Source organism: Anastrepha obliqua, chromosome 3, assembly GCF_027943255.1.
Source record: "Anastrepha obliqua isolate idAnaObli1 chromosome 3, idAnaObli1_1.0, whole genome shotgun sequence".
NCBI classification, from domain to species: Eukaryota; Metazoa; Arthropoda; class Insecta; order Diptera; family Tephritidae; genus Anastrepha; species Anastrepha obliqua.
This window is the reverse complement of record NC_072894.1, coordinates 127401152-127421183: the sequence shown is the minus strand read 5'-3', so window position 1 is coordinate 127421183 and position 20032 is coordinate 127401152. Positions and strand designations below refer to the sequence as shown.

The 20032-nt window shown below is 39.3% G+C and overlaps 1 protein-coding gene across 1 annotated transcript in view; it reads right to left on the bottom strand.

Annotated features, from left to right (window-relative positions):
* Positions 1 to 1616: 1616 nt before the first annotated feature.
* Positions 1617 to 20032, bottom strand: part of LOC129241684 (chitin synthase chs-2) — a 40519-nt gene continuing 22103 nt past the window's right edge. Inside the window, exons 9-13 of the mRNA XM_054878149.1 lie at positions 19091 to 19238; positions 18882 to 19030; positions 18290 to 18823; positions 1960 to 2224; positions 1617 to 1889 (exon numbers count right to left, since the gene is read on the bottom strand). Coding sequence (XP_054734124.1) covers positions 1666 to 1889; positions 1960 to 2224; positions 18290 to 18823; positions 18882 to 19030; positions 19091 to 19238 — 1320 coding nt within the window. The 3' untranslated portion in view covers positions 1617 to 1665. The remainder of the gene's footprint in view (positions 1890 to 1959; positions 2225 to 18289; positions 18824 to 18881; positions 19031 to 19090; positions 19239 to 20032) is intronic.

Genomic DNA, 20032 nt, shown 5'->3' with positions numbered 1-20032 from the left:
TTCGACCATTATATCCCAATTTGTGAGACTTAACTTTCGATTTGCTCATACGTACGACTTGTCAAAAAACACTTAAATTGACGCCTTTGGTAGCGTCAAGGAAACAACTAAAAATCCTTTCTTCGCTGAAAGTATTGCGTATCAAAGCTACATATGTTCATAAAAAACAAGCTGCCTATCATCTTGAGTCTTGGGTCACGGGATAACGAGAGGGAGCTTTAGTGGTGTCAATCCATCGCAATCATTTTAAGGTACCGCTAAAGTAGGCATCGTCTATCCACCAGGAGATACGACTGTAAGTGGGCGTCTGCCTTGGAGCAAGCAGCTCCCTACACACATGTGTATAAACATAAATGTGTACTTAAAATTTAAATCACGCATGGGGGAGGTGCTTCTACACTGTTCCTATTATTGTACGAATAAAGACTAATATCACCGCCATGAAGAGATGCTTTGAAAGATAATGCAAGTGAGGTCATTGGGCGTCCGCTACAGCTCAATTACATGAGCGCAAATTCGGTATCGGATGGAAGAGAGACTTTGCCGCCAAACACTTTTTTCCAGCCCTGTGATAGGAGGGTCTCACCATAATCCTCATCAAAGGGAAACTCAGCAACACCTCATTGACGCCCACATCCCGATAGAACGAACGGACATGCCGTCCATCGACCAGAGTAAGCTTCAGTTATTAAGTTAACTTGTTGAATTGGCAACAGTGGGCAGCAGCGAAGAAAACAACTCCGATCAGTTTGCTCGTTGAAATCCATAAGAAGGGGGATTCTGCAAACAGCGTCAATTGTAAAGTAACTTTATCGTCCAGTATCGCATATAAGGACCTTATAGCGCATTATGTAAAATGGTGAAGACCATCGTCAACCAGCTGATTGAACCCTACGAGTGTGGCTTCAGAACTGGACAAAACACCATTTACTAGATAATAATTTTCCGCCGACTCTTGTAAAAGACCCGTTATAAAATAATTAACGCCGCCTTCCCTTCAATTCGAAAGCCGCTCTCGGCCGCACGGAAAGGAGTTTCCTATACGCCGCGCTGTCTGAATTCAATATTCTCGCAAAACTATGTATTATAACTGTGTAACGTTGAGCAATATCAGCAACTTCAATATCTGACATCACTGTTTGGGGATTACATTTTTCATCACATATATGGCCAATGCTATCAGTGATTAGAGCCTCGGGCTGGTGCGTGACCATCATTCGATAGTTCTCGGGGCCGAAATCTCGGGCATCAAACACCAAACGGTAAAAAAAGTTTTTCTAATAGCTGTCGCACCTTGGTAGGCAATGGCAAACCTCTGAGTGTATTTCCGCCATGATAAAGCCGCGGTTCGGAGGCGACATAAAACTGTTGCTGTTTTATGCCAGCATAAACATTCCCTCTTAATGTACGGGTATGCTGCTGGAGTGACAGTTCTTGTCCGGATATAAATTCGAGTCGTTCCGGTAACGTGAAACCGTCTGTTGTAGGTCTTTGCAGTTGTGGAACAGCATCAACATGCATACCACAAAAAGGGGTGTATGGGTCGCGGTAACCGATATATTATATCCAAAAACTCCTAAAAATAACGATATTTAAACAAATAAAGCAATCGGAAATCTAAAATCCACATAATAAATCCTTGTATATTTCTACGATATATCAAGTCTACCAATCGCTTAAGCCATTCGAGAAATTATTGGAAATTATGCTACTTGTAGGCTCAAAAGCAATATTTGTGTATCCAGTTTCCACAAAAGGTACAGGATGTTTATTAAAATCCGTATTGCGCTGTGCTTGCTCTGTTAATCGACGTTTTGCTGAACTACGCCTCTCATTCAACATCATACGGGACTTTCTGCTCATCGAAATATGTTTCACCTTTATCTCGTCTGCAAGGCAAGCAAAAATAGTAAAATATAGTACGAGTAAGTGTCATAGAGGCAATAAAGTACTTTTTACCTTCGCCCAAAAAGCGCCGTTCAAAATTTCTTGGCAAATCGCTGTAATCGTGCTGTGTTTTATTCCGACTTTCATGCAATTTGTAAATTGTATGTCGACGAACCAGGCTATTATGCTTATCGTTGTTATCATCCCCATTCAAGTCATCTCCGTCCTCTAATGGGGAATCCTCATATTCGTCGTCAAAACGTTTGGGTCGTTGCAATTGGCGGGCGATATTTACAGCGTTTCCTCCTATTTCCTGTGCTGCGTCTTCGTCCGTTACCTTGAGAAAAATGTAAATTTTAAACATCAGGAATTCCTTTAAGAAAATATTTATTAAAATTTGAAATCTCAAAAATTTAAATCATCTAACGATCAGTCATAAAAAAAAATGAAATTTGAAAAGGTCGAGCCAAGAAGCACCAGGAGATTTGGTGGCTCCTAAAACACCCAGGCTAAAAAGCCCATTGTATTTAAAGCTCTAGAAAAGGGGTAGGTAGTCAAGGAGGGAAGGAGAAAAGTATCAGAGAAAGAGATAGGAAAGAATAGAAACAGGGATAGAGATAGAGATAGAGATGGAGATGGAGATGGAGATGGAGATGGAGATGGAGATGGAGATGGAGATGGAGATGGAGATGGAGATGGAGATAGAGATAGAGATAGAGATAGAGATAGAGATAGAGATAGAGATAGAGATAGAGATAGAGATAGAGATAGAGATAGAGATAGAGATAGAGATAGAGATAGAGATAGAGATAGAGATAGAGATAGAGATAGAGATAGAGATAGAGATAGAGATAGAGATAGAGATAGAGATAGAGATAGAGATAGAGATAGAGATAGAGATAGAGATAGAGATAGAGATAGAGATAGAGATAGAGATAGAGATAGAGATAGAGATAGAGATAGAGATAGAGATAGAGATAGAGATAGAGATAGAGATAGAGATAGAGATAGAGATAGAGATAGAGATAGAGATAGAGATAGAGATAGAGATAGAGATAGAGATAGAGATAGAGATAGAGATAGAGATAGAGATAGAGATAGAGATAGAGATGGAGATGGAGATGGAGATGGAGATGGAGATGGAGATGGAGATGGAGATGGAGATGGAGATGGAGATGGAGATGGAGATGGAGATGGAGATGGAGATGGAGATGGAGATGGAGATGGAGATGGAGATGGAGATGGAGATGGAGATGGAGATGGAGATGGAGATGGAGATGGAGATGGAGATGGAGATGGAGATGGAGATGGAGATGGAGATGGAGATGGAGATGGAGATGGAGATGGAGATGGAGATGGAGATGGAGATGGAGATGGAGATGGAGATGGAGATGGAGATGGAGATGGAGATGGAGATGGAGATGGAGATGGAGATGGAGATGGAGATGGAGATGGAGATGGAGATGGAGATGGAGATGGAGATGGAGATGGAGATGGAGATGGAGATGGAGATGGAGATGGAGATGGAGATGGAGATGGAGATGGAGATGGAGATGGAGATGGAGATGGAGATGGAGATGGAGATGGAGATGGAGATGGAGATGGAGATGGAGATGGAGATGGAGATGGAGATGGAGATGGAGATGGAGATGGAGATGGAGATGGAGATGGAGATGGAGATGGAGATGGAGATGGAGATGGAGATAGAGATAGAGATAGAGATAGAGATAGAGATAGAGATAGAGATAGAGATAGAGATAGAGATAGAGATAGAGATAGAGATAGAGATAGAGATAGAGATAGAGATAGAGATAGAGATAGAGATAGAGATAGAGATAGAGATAGAGATAGAGATAGAGATAGAGATAGAGATAGAGATAGAGATAGAGATAGAGATAGAGATAGAGATAGAGATAGAGATAGAGATAGAGATAGAGATAGAGATAGAGATAGAGATAGAGATAGAGATAGAGATAGAGATAGAGATAGAGATAGAGATAGAGATAGAGATAGAGATAGAGATAGAGATAGAGATAGAGATAGAGATAGAGATAGAGATAGAGATAGAGATAGAGATAGAGATAGAGATAGAGATAGAGATAGAGATAGAGATAGAGATAGAGATAGAGATAGAGATAGTTAGTCCTGTGAGAACGTCTTTCCTTCTAAATTTTAGTAGAAAGTTTGACAGTTTTTTGTTCAGACTTGTCACAAAACACTTTGCAGTTCTGCAGCGTTCTAGACCGGACCATCGCTCTGTATGTAGATTGCCTACATAATCGCTGATCCAATTCATGATTCCTGCGGAACTGATTCCGATTATTTGCTCTGGCCCTTGTGGGGAGTTCCGCTGATCCGCGGTTGGCCAATTCGTCGGCAATTTCATTTCCTTCAACACCGGGGTGTCCCGGAACCCATATAAGTACAAGCCTGTTTTGTCTTGCAACAGAATTAAACCTCTTCTTGCATTCTTGAACCATCTTGAACCATCTTCGCGTTCTCCAGAGCCTTCAGTGCAGCCTAACTGTCACTGAAAACTCCAATCTGTTTCCCGCTCCATCTCCGCTCTATTATCCATTCGGCTACTTTCAGGATGGCAAAACTTCTGTTTGGAAAACAGTTGTCATATCCCTCATAGCACAGTGAAACTTATTACTATCGTTTAAATACCATCCGGCTCCAGACCCTATTTCATTCTTAGACCCATCGGTAAAGAAAATATCCGTCAAACCTCCCTGCATGCATTCGATCAGTCATAAAAGGTAGTTAAATTTCAAGGGCCGATGTTGAATGTGAACCACACATAAACGCCAACGACACCGTTGGACTTCTTTTTTGGGGTTATTTGAAAGAAAAGGTGTACGTCGATAAGCCAGTAACAATTCAAGAGCTAAAGAATGAGATAATTCGGCACATTAACGGCATAGAACTTCAATTATGTATCAGCGTCATCGAAAATTTTAACCATCGGATGGAGGTGTACCGCCGAGGCCGCGGTAGCCATTTGGCCGATATTTTGTTCCATATGTAATTGAACCATACCAATATTATCCTAATAAAGAGAAATGATAGTAATTTCTTTCAAAAATTGTATTTTATTTAAAATCAACACCGGCCCTTGAAACTTAACCACCCTTTACTTAAAAATACCAGCCTTATCATAAGAAATTTAAGTCTTTAAATAATACAATATATTTTATAAAAATATATTCGTTGCTCTGAACAGAGCATTAAAGCTAACATTAACTCCTTGTAGGATTTTGTAAAATCTAAAAAATCGTGCTCAAGTATATAAACTAACTTCGGTAGTCTTTCACGATAAATTTTCCGTACTCCTGTTGAAGCAGCTAATTTGTTTTCAGATTTTTTATGTCAAATTACATTCCTGATATGGGGCATTCGCTGGCTTCTCATTTGAAATATCTTCCGTTATTAATTTTGGGCTCTTCATATTTCTACTAAAAAAATTCTGAAGACATCTTAAACTTTCTTCCCAAACGAATGCGGCCCATGTCTTATGATAATTTTTAATAGTCCTTATCGTCAAGTGTTTTCATTAATGAATTTATTTTGTGTCCAAATCAGCATGGATTTGTGACCTGAACACATTCTGTGTCACTTTTTATTTTCTGCCGCACTCACCTGTACAAAAATAAGGTGTCTTATTTTCGCCAAATGTTGGGTAGGTAGGTAAGATGGCAAGAGTAGCCCAGGTACGCTACAAGTAGCACTTACGTGCCGTTTTGATACCATAAAGTGGACCTCTACCTGTGAAAGGATTAAGGGAGGAGATAAGACCGTCTACAGCCATCCAGTGCTGTTGATGTAGCGGAGGAGAGAAAAGGGATCTAGGCTGGAGAATTTCATCAAGTCATCCCCAAAGGGGACGCTGAGGAATCTCAAGCGCCTAGCCGCCAAAGGCGGACATCTGCAGAGAAAGTGTTCCACAGTCCAAGCTTCTCCGCGTGAGTGCCGATCACCCAGTGGCAAGTGATCACCGCAATGAGTTTGGAAATTGAATGGCGGGGGGTTCCCATCACCTTAAGCGTTCTGTTTATATCGTATTGAGGCCATAGTGCTTTTGAAATGGCACACGATGAGACAGACCTCCATCTGTCTTGCGCTTTTCTTAGAAAGAAGTTGTGTAGTTTCCCTTTAACCACGGCCAAGGGGATACCGATGTCTGAGAAGAGGGCAGCTGGATTCGGTTCTGCCGCCCCCTTCCTGGCAAGCTCATCGGCAATTTCATTTCCCTCTATATTCCTGTGCCCAGGAACCCAGATGAGGGAAATGTTTCCTGCACGTTCGAGGCGTTTAAGTTCCTCCTTACAGGAGTTCACGAGAAGAGAGCTGCAATACGGCGACGACAGTGCCTTGATTGCAGCTTGGCTATCGGAAAAAATATTAATGTCTCCCTCCCAACAGCGATCCCGAAGCATTTTGCATGCCTGCAGGATCGCGAAGACCTCTGCTTGAAAGACGCTGCTTGTCTCCGGCAGTTTATAGGAGACCGAAATGCTGGAGTATTGGAGTAGACCCCCGCTCCCATTCCAGACTCCATTTTGGATCCAAACAGAGGCATCTATATCCGCAACAACTCTCCCCTCTTTCCAATCTTGCCTGCTCGGAAAGATAGCCCTAGCACAACCCTCAAAGCACAGTTTGCAAATGTTAGCAAGTGGCGAGTAAAATAGAGCTGCCTAAATTTGGCCAATAACTATGGGGAAAAACAAAACTGTGAGGGGAACTTCGGCTACCACGTCACCATGGAGATTCGGCAGCCGAATTCTTCACGATAATTTCCATCCAATCAGTCGTTGTTCAGATAGCAAGGAGGCAACATGAACGAAGGCTGTGTTAATTTTTTTGTATATACCACAAACGCAACATTCAGACGGCAACGAAGTGAAATTGTGTTGATTTCATCGTATATCACTCACACATTCTTAGTATTTTCGTAAACAAACCGAGTCGTTACCCGGACTAGGCCCATCCGCTGATTCTGTCAAATTCGCTGAGAGCAGTCTAACGGTCTGATATTGGCCACACCCTTAAAAATCTTTTCACCATGAATTATTCCAGTTTTATAAGATATAAAAATACTCGTTAACTGCGAATCTTGCTCGATAACTTTGTTGTTGGTTTCACATGAAAATGTGAAAATGAACAAATCGCGCTACCATATGTAACATACACATACGTATGCTATCGAAAACCCTCCCGTTTTGTTTCACCGCTAAAGAAATCTGGGTTGCTATATTACAATACTGAAACTTGTACTCTTTAATGAATATGGGGAATCGAAAATGATTGGTCCCATTGCCATAATCGATACTAGACAAGGACAAGGATTGACGTGCTATCGATGTACTCGGTTCAAGGTTTTCATATCAATAAAGAATATAATAGGACTATGTTTAAGTTCGTGCGGTTTTACAACAGATGGCGTAACTTGATTATTATTCCATCGATCCACATTTCCAAACATTCATTGGAGAGCTACTGTCGTAAGGCACAAACGTCAGTATAAGTTTTTTATTTGAAGCGTAAACAACAATATTTTTACCACACTTGAAAATGTCGCATTTCGTGCCAAATAATGTGTTTTTGCGGGGAATTTTTTAATATGAAGAAAAAAGCAGCCGAAAGTTATCGTATCTTGGTGGAAGTTTATGGTGAGCATGCTCTAGCTGAGCGAACGTGCCAGAAGTGGTTTGCACGCTTTAAAAGTGGTGATTTTGGCTTGGAAGACGAAGAACGCGAGGGTGCGCCGCCAAAGTTCATGGATACCGAATTGGAGGAATTGCTCGATCAAGATCCGGCTCAAACGCAAGAAGAGGTTGCAAAAACTTTGGGAGTTGATCAATCAACCATTTCCAAACGTTTAAAAGCCATGGGAATGATCCGAAAGGTAGGCCATTGGGTGCCGTATGAATTGAAGCCAAGAGACGTTGAACGCCGTTTTATGGCATGCGAACAACTGCTTCAACGGCACAAAAGAAAGGGTTTTTTGCATCGAATTGTGACTGGCGATGAAAAGTGGGTCCATTACGACAATTCAAAACGTCGGGCAACGTATGGATACCCTGACCATGCTTCAACATCGACGTCGGCGCAGAATATTCATGGCCTGAAGGTTATGCTGTGTATCTGGTGGGACCAGCTGGGTGTTGTGTATTATGAGCTACTGAAACCGAATGAAACGATTACGGGGGATGTCTACCGACGACAATTGATGAGTTTGAGCCGAGCACTGCGAGAAAAACGGCCGCAATACGCCGATAGACACGACAAAGTTATTTTGCAACATGACAATGCTCGGCCACATGTTGCACAAGTGGTCAAAACATACTTAGAAACGCTCAAATGGGATGTCCTACCCCACCCGCCCTATAGTCCAGACCTTGCGCCATCCGATTACTATCTCTTCCGATCGATGCAACATGGCCTGGCTGACCAGCACTTCCGTAATTACGATGAAGTCAAAAAATGGTTCGATTCGTGGATTGCGGCAAAACCGACCGAATTTTTCACAAAGGGAATCCGTGAATTGCCAGAAAGATGGGAAAAAGTAGTAGTAAGCGATGGACAATACTTTGAATATTAAATTTGTAACCATTTTACGTCAATAAAGTTTCAAATTTCGAAAAAAACCGCACGGACTTAAACATAGTCCTATTATTTAAAAATGTTTTAAATAATTCTATGGCAAAGAGTTAACGTAGCAATATGACACAAAACACATTGGTATTTTCTGCCTTTATTTATCTTTTTTGTGTAGATTCATCCAACTAAACGTACACTAGGTTAACAATACAGACAAAACATTTTAAGAGTCGTCATAAAAATTACTATGGTGGAAATTCTGCAATAACTTTATTAGCACGTATGTAGGTAGTTATGTACATGAACGAATGTAGTACAGTATTTCTCGGATATAAGCACCGTCTAAAATGTAAGAGATTCAATGCTTATAAGCGGAAGTGCTTATATGAAAATCCCGCTTATAAGTACTGACTGTGCATACAGTCTGTCTAATGGAAGTGTGACCGCCATAACATAAAAACTATTTGACCAATTCGATTCTAACAAAATGAATTTTATGGGCTGTAATTTTTATTAAACGCAATATATTCAACAAAATCTTTAGTCTATAGGCACCACCATTATATACAAGCAAGTCTTTTTTTTTAATGTGTGATAATGAGACAAGCAGAATTTGGGGTCTTCTGTACGTAAGCGGCCTCGAATCGAGTCTTTGGAGGCATTAACACCACTTTTCTTTAAAACTCCTTCATAACACGTAACAATTAGTTCGGCTTTCTTTCTGATCTTACTTTGGAGAGGTATTTTTTTCAGCCTCGTCCGGGGAAGTCGTCAAAGTTTTTAACTTCAATATTCCATTGCACCCATTTACTTATGAACGTCTTCGACTTCTTCAAATATTTTACTGCAGATACTCGTGACACTTTTGGATTATCTTTTTTGAAGTCGTTTTCCATACTCAGAACTCATTTTATAAAAACAACGTATGCTTTCTAAATTTCACAAATCTAACAAATTTCACAACGCGTATCGCGAATATTATACGCCTATTTAGCCGGATTTTCTTTTTTTTTAACGGACCTCTAAGTTTGAATTTTGCCGGTCACGCTTCCATTAGACAGACTGTATATTTAAATCCTCGGTCTGAAATCCGGTGTATCTAATTGAACGATACGAATGCCCTTGTTCTATTAAATTAAATAAATTTTCTTTTAAACAAGAACAAATGGAGATTTAATTTACTTAAAATAAATATATGTATGTACATATGTGCAAGAAATTTAAAGTGTACAGAGATAAATAAACAGTTCGAACTTTGCTTCATTCCTGTACACTATGTGCCAATTCGTTAGTTTATAGTTTTAAAAATGCCAGTCATTTTCTATTGAATTCTTGGTGTAGAGAGAAATGTAATCAATCTCAAATATGGTTTCTGGCACGAAGATGGAACTACGGGACACAGAGAAATCTTTAAGTTGCTGTCGGAGCAGTATCCACTGTTTTTGGCACCTAAAGATGACCTGATACCCACAGTTTCATTCGGAAGGAAATTTGATGTCAGATTTCCATTGCGTGAGCAATGGAGCAATCCAGAATGCATGCAGGGAGGCTTGACGGATATTTTCTTTACCGATGGGTCCAAGACTGAAATAGGGTCTGGAGCCGGATGGTACTTAAACGATAGTTATAAGTATCACTATGCTATGGGGTGAATGGCAACTGTTTTTCAAACAGAAGTTTTTGCCATCCTAAAAGTAGCCGAATGGATAATCGAGAGGAGATGGAGCGGGAAACAGACTGGAGTCTTCAGTGACAGTCAGGCTGCATTGAAGGCCCTGGAGAACGCGAAGCAAACCTCGAAGATTGTTCAAGAATGTAAGAAGAAGCTTAATTCTGTCGCAAGACAAAACAGGCTTGTACTTATATGGGTTTCAGGACACTCCGGTGTTCAAGGAAACGAAATTGCCGACGAATTGGCCAACCGTGGATCAGCGGTGCCCCCACAGGGGCCAGAGCCAATAATCGGAATCAGTCCCGCAGGAATCAAGAATTGGATCAACGACTATGTAGGCAATCTACATAAAGAGCGATGGTCCGGTCTAGAACGCTGCAGAACTGCAAAGTGTTTTGTGACAAGTCCGAACAGAAAACTGTCAAACTTTCTACTAAAACTTAGAAGGAAAGACATTCGGTTGATGGTCGGCATCATTACAGGACACAACCCATGGGGTCAGCATATGACCACCATTGGAATCATCGAGTACCCGGTATGCCTGTCCTGCTTGGAGGAGGCGGATAGCACTGAGCACTTTCTCTGTGAGTGTCCTGCCTTTGCTAGAGCACGGCTACGAGTTTTGGGTTCCGATGTCATGGGAATGAGTGATATTCGTTCTCTAAAACTGGAGGATATTTATAGATTCGCCAAAGAATCTGGAAAATTCTTACAGGGCTAACTATCTCTATCTCTGTCTCTATTCTTTTCTATCTCTTTCTCTGATACTTTTCTCCCTCCCTCCTTCACTATCTACCCCCTTTCCAGAGCTTTAAATACAATGGGCTTTTTAGCCTGAGTGTTTTAGGAGCCACCAAATCTCCTGGTGCTCCTTGGCTCGACCTCTTCAAATTCAAAAAATTCAATCAATCTCAAGAATAAATTTTGGTATTTTTATTTTTTATAGGGGATATATACAATATAACCCTAACTTAATTAGCACACTGGCTACTAGGGCCTTCAGTGCTTGATGACGATTACAAAATGACTTATTTCTAACTGTACGTTTAAAATACGGCCTGATATATTAATACATTTCATATAGTTATATACAGGGTGGCTGATGAAAGCCGCTACCAAAAAAAAATTGAATAACTTTTTTTCTTTTTAAGTTATCTGTTCCATTTTTGTTTTAATTTGCAGATTGATTTTTAAAATTTATTAAAATGGATAACTGGGACATGCAAACAAGAATTTGGATAGTCCGCCGCTATCACGCACTGGAGTCCGTAGTTTTGGTACAGAGAGAGTACAGGCGGATGTTTGGCGGCGATCCCCCGAGCAGATGGACCATAATGAGACTGGTGAATAATTTTGCTGAGCAAGGAACAGTCGCAAGAAGGCCTTATCATCGAAACCCACCAGTTCGAGCGGAGGAAACGATCGCTGCTGTAGCTGCAGCTATACAAAGCAATCCAAGGGTTTCAACAAGAAGCTTATCTGCTCAACTTGGTGTCAGCCGACAGTCTTTGCAAACAATAATGCACAAAGATTTAGACTTATTTCCCTACAAAATTCAAATGGTTAACAAACTGAATGCAGCAGACTTGCCGATTCGCTTGGAATTTTGCCAGAAGATCCTGCAAATTGTGGAAGAAGACCAAAACATGTTAAGCTGCCTTTTCATGTCTGATGAGGCCCATTTCGATTTAAACGGCAATGTGAACAAACAAAATTGTCGAATATGGAGTACTTCTAACCCACAGATACTCCACGAGACGGAATTGCATCCTCTTCGCGTGACAGTGTGGTGTGCGGTTTCTTCACGCTGTATTGTCGGGCCTTATTTTTTGAAGAAAATGGTCACACCGTTACGGTTACTGGAGACCGTTATTTGAAAATGCTGAAAGAATTTTTCTATCCAGAACTACGCCGAAAGAGAATTCCTTTCAACTCTGTGTGGTTTCAACAAGATGGGGCAACGTCTCACATAGCCCAGACTGTTATGACAGAGTTGCGACGAAAATTTCCCAATAAACTGATTTCAAGAAACTCCGAATTTCGTTGGCCCCCCAGGTCGCCTGACCTTACTGCACCTGACTTTTTCTTGTGGGGTTTATGTAAACAAGAAGTTTATAAAACAAAGCCAACAAATTTGAATGAACTAAAACAATCCATTCGGGCAACAATTGCGGCTATTCCTGTCGCAACTCTCAAAGCAGCAATGAACAACTTTTTACTAAGATGCCACACTTGTGTCAACGAGCATGGCAAATTCAATTATTTTTAAAACTAGTTAAGCTACATTTAATAAAATTTAATGACCTTCAACTTGAAAAAAAAATAAATGAATTCCATACACCAAAAAAAAAGTTATTTGAGTTTCTTAATGTAGCAAAATTCATCAGCCACCCTGTACTTTTACCCCGGTACGTGTGCACATTTTTAGTTTCTTCTATTTTCCATCCTCCTTATTTTCATACACACAAAGGAAACACAGGTATGTCTTTTATATGCAAATTATACACAGCGAGAAAATGTCCCACCCGATCATGATTGCAATAACGAAAGTACTGCAAGTTCCCCTTTTTGGCTATCCAGTTTAAGCTGAGCCAACGTTTTTTTTTTTATTCACTACAAAGCCATCGAGGCGTGCACAAGTATAAAAAAAAACAAAAATTAGCATACGCTACAACAATAAACATCAGATTTGAGATCAACATACAGTAAATAAAGGATTATAATTAATTAAGGGATCATAATTTTGGGTAAGATTCTTTTCCATCGAAATTTTTCATTAATAACCGTAGGCAAAATCGGTAAAGTTTAAGAAAAGATTAATACAAGTATGTCCGCTCACCTTACAGAATTTATTCAAGGCTGTTGGCCGTCATTATACACTGCCACACCGGATTCATCCACACCATCATGCATTCACAAACTATCATGCAATTATAAAAGTTTTCACCCTTAAAAAAAAACGTTTTTTTTTCGAAAATCAACTTTTGCGAAAATATATGACCATTATGGGTTTCAGCTAACGCCGGTTCTTGCGGTTCTTCGAGCGTACAACAGTTGCTATATATATATATATATATTATATATGTATGTATATAAAGGCTGATTTTTTAAGAGCTATAGGAAAGTTTCAAACACACGTAAATTTCAGAAAAATGGATGAAATTTTTATTTAAATCGATAGTACAGTCCATATAATTTAATGTTTGAAGATTATTTCATGCAAATGTAGACCGCTTCAAATGGTCCATCTGCTTAGTCCGATTTTGGCGTACTCTTTCCAATGTTTCGGCCGGTATCTCACATTTAAATGCTTTAATGTTGTCTTCCAATGCGTTAATTGAAGCAGGCTTGTCTGAATAGACATGAGCTTTAACATAGCCCCAAAAAAATAATATAAAGGCGTTATGTCGCACGATCTGGGTGGCCAATTGACAGGTCCCGAAAGTGAAATAAAATATTCACCGAACTCGTTTCTCAACAAGTCCATTGTTATGCGTGCTGAGTGGCATGTGGCACCGTCTTGCTGAAACCACATGTCATGCAAGTTAAGCTCTTGCATTTTGGGCAAAAAAACAGTTGGATATCATTTCACGGTAGCGCTCACCATTCACAGTTACGTTACGATTCGCAGCATCTTTGAAGAAGTACGGTCCAATGATACCTCCAGCCTATAAACTGCACCAAACTGTGACCTTTTCTGGATACATTGGTAGCTCTTGCAATTCTTCTGGCTGATCTTCACTCCAAAATCGACAATTCTACTTATTATATTCTGAGCTTCGTCGCTGAACACAATTTTTCGATAAAAAAGTGGATCTTCGGCCAACTTTCCAATAGTCCATTCAACACAAATTCTGCGTTGCGGTAGGTCGTTCTGCTTCAATTCTTGCAGCAGCTGTATTTTGAAAGGCTTCACCCCTAAATCCTTTCGCAAAATTTTCCACGTTGTTGAGTAACAGAGGCCCAATTGCTGCGAACGGCGACGAATCGATAATTGATGGTCATCATTAACACTGGCCGATACAGCTGCGATATTTTCTTCAGTTCGCACTCTACGTACGCGTGTTGGTGGTTTGATGTCCAATAATGTAAATTTGGTCCTAAATTTAGTCACAATAGCTCGAATAGCCGCTTCAGTGGGTCGATTAAACTGACCATAAAATGGAAGAAGCGCGCGATAAACTTTCTTAACAGAACACGCATTTTTATAATAAAATTCAATGCTTTGCAAGCGTTGTTCGTTTGTAAGACGATTCATGGTTAAACTATAGACCAAACTGAAGATGTTTGACAGTGAAACAAAACACGAAACGTGCGTCAGCTGTTTAAATATATAATAGCTAAAAAGTCACCCGTTACAAAATACTTAACAGTTGTTAACTTTTAACAGCAAGTTAATTTTTATGAATTTTCTGAAAAATGTTAAAATAGTTAAATAATTTTTTTTTCTTAATTTTTTTTGTGCATATACAAGGTGGCGCAAAAGTAACCTTGCGATGTTTTTTGGCTGTAATTTAAAAAAAAAAGAAAAACTTTGATTCTTCTTGTGGATTATTTTTATTTGGTCTTTTAATTTTTTTTTACATCAAGTCGAGAATATGATGTCATGTAAATGGCCGCCGCCACAGTTGATTGCCATTTGAGCCCTTTTTATGGCATTTTCAATCACTTTGGCCAAAACTTCCGGCGATAGGTCCTTACATTCTTGACGGATATTGTCTTTAAGAGCTGCAAGAGTCTGAGGCTTGTTGACATAAACCCGCGACTTCAAAAAGCCCCACAAAAAGAAGTCTGGAGCGGTCAAATCAGGCGATCTTGCTGGCCAGTACAAATCGCTAAAACGGGAGATTAGGCGCCCGGCAAATGCATCCTTCAGCATATCGGTTGTGGCACGTGCAGTGTGTGCCGTTGCATCGTCCTGTTGGAACCACATGTTTTCCAATCCCAATTCATCAAGTTGCGGCAAAAAGAACTCGTTGATCATTGCTCTGTAGCGCTCACCATTCACAGTAACCGTTTGGCCCGCGACGTCTTCGAAGAAAAAAGGTCCGATGACTCCTCTAGCGAGTGACTTTGAGCGGGTGTAATAGCTCTTCGTGGGTTACACGCGGATTTTCAGTGCCCCAGAAGCGTAAATTTTGCTTATTTACGTACCCGCTAAGATGGAAATGGGCCTCATCACTCATGATTATTTTTTATGAAAAATCTTCTTCCTCTTGGTGGTGATTAAGGATGGCTTGAGCGTATGTCAGACGCGATTGGCCGTCAGCAGCTAACAGCTGATGCACCGTCTGGAGTTTGTACGGAAACATCTTCAAATTTTGTACCAAAATACGCTGTAAAGACCGTCGACTGATTCCCATTTGTGTGGCACGTCGTCTGGTCGATGTCGACGGCGCTTCCATGACATCCTCGGCTACAGCAGCAATATTCTCTGCAGAAGGGCTACTCCGGGGTCTGCCACGCCTGGCAGCATCTCGTGTTGTGCCAGTCTCTTCGAGGCGAGCGGCTAAACGTCGCAGTGTTTCACCAGTAGGCGTTGGACGGCGAGGAAATCTGCGACGAAATTCACGTTGTGCCAAAGTCACCGACCGATTATTGGTCAAATAAATAGTTAGCAATATTCCGCGTTCTGGAGCAGTGTAGCGTAACATTGTTTATTAACGTGTATTTCGCATGTGTGTGAACTGACATTAGAGGCCAATCGCAAAATTTATAGCATTTTCTGATAGGAGGATTACTTTAGCGCCACCTGTTATATTATATATGTTTATATACATATATATATAAATTGTAGATATGTGTAAAATATTTGACTTGGCTAAATTTGTATGTTTCTATGTAATTAGTAGTCACTAGTAAAAAAAAATAGTTTAAAAAAACTAAAAAACACGCTTTTATTGCTAATCGAACTAAAAAGTAGAAAATAAATTTTAATGACAAAGGGACCTATAATGAAGTAATAGCAAATCGAAGGATCAGTCATAGTCAACTACCTCAGAACAGAATTATAACAAAAATTAAGATACAAATAGAGTAATTCAAATTAGAGTTAAAAGCGTGGGATGCTTGATATAGTAAATATTACAATCATTCTATTGGCAACTACCTATGTACAGAGGGTTATGAAAGTGAACCAAAATGCATCCCAGGCTTTTAACTCTAATTTGAATTACTCTATTTGTATCTTAATTTTTGTTATAATTCTGTTCTGAGGTAGTTGACTATGATTGATCGTTCGATTTGCTATTACTTCATTATAGGTCCCTTTGTCATTAAAATTTATTTTCTACTTTTTAGTTCGATTAGCAATAAAAGCGTGTTTTTTAGTTTTTTTAAACTATTTTTTATTTTCTACTTTTTAGTTCGATTAGCAAAAAAGCGTGTTTTTTAGTTTCTTTAAACTATTTTTTTTTATTATGAATGAAAATTATTGTTATCATTGCAGTCAGTGAATAAATGATTCGATATATTCGTGTTATATTTAATTCCTTTCTTATCGACTGTGAGTCTAAAGCTATGCAGTTATCGGCCGTGATAAAGAAGTAATCGGGATGAAGAACTTATTTCGTGGAGGGAGCCTGAGAAACTGATTTACAAGAATAAATAAAGATTTTTCATTTTACAACCAAATTCACCTTACTTTTTGCCCACAGTAAAAAAAAGAAACTATTAATCCTGGCAATCCTAATAAGGATAATGAAAAACTTTTAGCAAATTATTGCATTGTCATCGGTCCTTGATAGGTATGCAAAATTTCAAGTCGATCAGATTTTTAGAACCCAGTGAAAATTAAGCTCAAAGATTCCGTTACATACATACATACATACATACATACATACAACCCGACCTAATAAAAGTGTGTTAAAAATAATAGATTTACTTGTTGTTTTCCATAACATTGGATGTTATGTAATCTTCTAATGCTGCTGATGTAGACGAGTTGGTTAAATCATTTAAATTTTTGGTAAGATGTATATTATTTGTCGAATGAAAATTTATTGATTGTTGTGCAGCTTTCAAATCCATCTTATTTTAGTGTTCAGAAAGTGGGATATTTGCAATACTAAAAGCGGCTGAATCATTTACAAAGTGGACCGAAAGAAGTGCTTTAATATGAGAGAGATCATCAGGTGTTGTTGGTTCTACTGTGTCAATTGGTTGTGGTTGATTGAAGTTGGTGGATGAAGAACTAGTTTTTGTGACTGATGATTTGACGATCGGTCATGCTGATGATTGAGCTGTAGTTAGTGCTACTATTTTGCGTTACTTTTGATATGTGCCCTAATTTTTGGCAATTTTTGCATATCATGGGATTCGGATAGAAGGGGCATATTTTAGGGGTGATCCAAGCGATGTCAATCTTGTTCGGGAGAAAGTAGTTGTCGAAGGAAATTACGATAACTCCTGTGGGTTTAGAGACTCCTTCGACAAAGCGTTGAAATTTATAAACATTTGTTACGCCAAATTATTTTAAGACACCAATAATTTCATGCAATGTCCTTAACGAAGTTGAGGTAATCATGATAGTTACCACTGATTGAACACAGACCAGGAAGTAAGCGAGCATCAATAAACTTTTTTGCATATTCACGATTTTTCACCAGGACTACTAAGCTGCCGTCGGATTGTTGTGAAATCGAATTAATTTGCTTACATAAGGAAAGAAGCGATTTATGTATGAATAATCAGCGAATGAGTCGTCTTTATTTGGTCACTGGAAGCTCCGGAAACTCTTCTCTAATGCTTATAGTTATTTTACGTTTAGAACGGGTGGGTGGGGATATCACTTTTAAATATGAAAAACCACGCAGTAAAAAAATTATATATCAAATTATTTTTGGAATAAAAAGGAGATTTGGCTGAAAATTCTATGTTTTCAGCAGGAATTCTAAAACTAGACTTAGCATAAATTTATTTGAAGGGATAAGTACAAAAATAAATTTCAGTGTTCTAAGCGGGAAGCTGACCAGCGTTTCGGTACTTGTAAGCGTGAAATGCTTAAATAGGTAAATTTTGGTACTTTTTTTAGTGCTTATAAGCGAGGAATACTGTACATATATATGTAGATATTCACACATGCATATGTATGTATGAATATGTTGTAAAAATGTTTGAACTTACTGTGCTTGGCGCTCGAAACCAATTTAATTGAGTTGTGGCTAATAGCTGCGATATAGTTGCAAAACGATGGAAAAACATTGCGATGAACTGTATAATTAAAATCAAGCCAAAAAATACAACGAAGCATAAACCGATTGGATCCAGCTCTTTATGACGTCGATATATGTAAATCTGGGAATTTGTGTCATCGTATGTTATGTAATCAATCGGATCGATTGGCCATTCAAGATGCAAATAATCTTTTTTCAGTTGAAGTAAGAAAACAATCAGCACAAAAAGGGAATTAATCATTATAAAAGCAAATGCGAACATGTTACGCAATTCTCGCAGGCTTTCAGCAATTTCCGCTTTCTTTTCCTTTGTATGAAACATTGGGCGCAAGTAAAGTTTAATCAAATCCTTCCAGAAGCGCTTTTCTTTAAGTGATATCTCGCCCAATTCTGAGTCGACTAATAATGGGTCGTTTACCCAACCAGGCAAATACTCCCGACTAGCGTCTTCAATATCACCAGGCACTACACCAATGTCGTCATCCTTTTAATAATTATCCTTCTATATATTTACAACTTAATATATTTAATAAAATCGTTACCTTTTTTACAGCCACTTCCCTTGTACCCCATGACACATCATTCATATTAAAAACGGAATAAATAAGAAGCAGCATGTACATGGAGGGGATAGTGATGTAATAAATAAATCCACAAATCAACGCACCGACTTCTTGGGGATGGACAACGCCTAATAAAAAGACCCATACAATTAATACGATTCAATTAAATTTAAAGAAACCTTTGTTACCTGCAATAAAAATTTGCATAAACACCAAAAGAAAGAATAACGATGCCGGTGCCAAAGGTCCATCCTCTATCATTTGTACGATTATCCCAATCAAAACTGCCATCATTACGAGGCAGTACATTGAACTTATTACAAATGCTATTAAAAGCTGAAATTTTATTTTTAACGATCTTTTAATCTAATAAAGAACTATTCAAAATACTTTACATACTATGCATACGAGTATATGCTGTTCTAAATCTCATTATATTTAACAATAATTAATATTATATATATTAACAAATTATAAGGTTGTCAAAAAAGTCTTGCGGTATTTTTATTGAATTTTCAATTGCTCGTTCGCCATGGACAGAAATAGGCGGTAATCACTTGGTGCGAGATCCGGACTATACGGTGGATGCAAAAGAACCTCCAATCCGAGCTTCCGGAGCTTCTGGCGCGTCACCAAAGATGTGTGTGGCCTGGCGTTGTCCTGATGGAAGACAATTCGGCTTCTGTTGATCAAAGATGGCCTCTTCTGCAAGAGTGCTGTATTCAAGCGGTCCAGTTGTTGGCAGTACAGGTCCGAATTGAGCGTTTGGCCATAGGGGAGCAGCTCATAGTGGATGATTCCCTGCCAATCCCACCAAACACACAGAAGAATCTTCCTGGCCGTCAATCCAGGCTTGGCCACCGTCTGGGCAGCTTCACCGCTTTTCGACCACGACCGTTTGCGCTTCACGTTGTCGTAAGTGACCCACTTTTCATCGCCAGTCACCATCCGCTTCAAAAACGGGTCGATTTTGTTGCGATTCAGAAGCGATTCGCATGCATCTATAAGGGCAAAAATGTTTTTTTGCGTCAAGTCGTGTGGCACCCATACATCGAGCTTCTTTTTGAATCCAAGCTTCTTCAAATGGTTTATAACGGTTTGATGACTCATGCTCAGCTCTTGGCCGATGC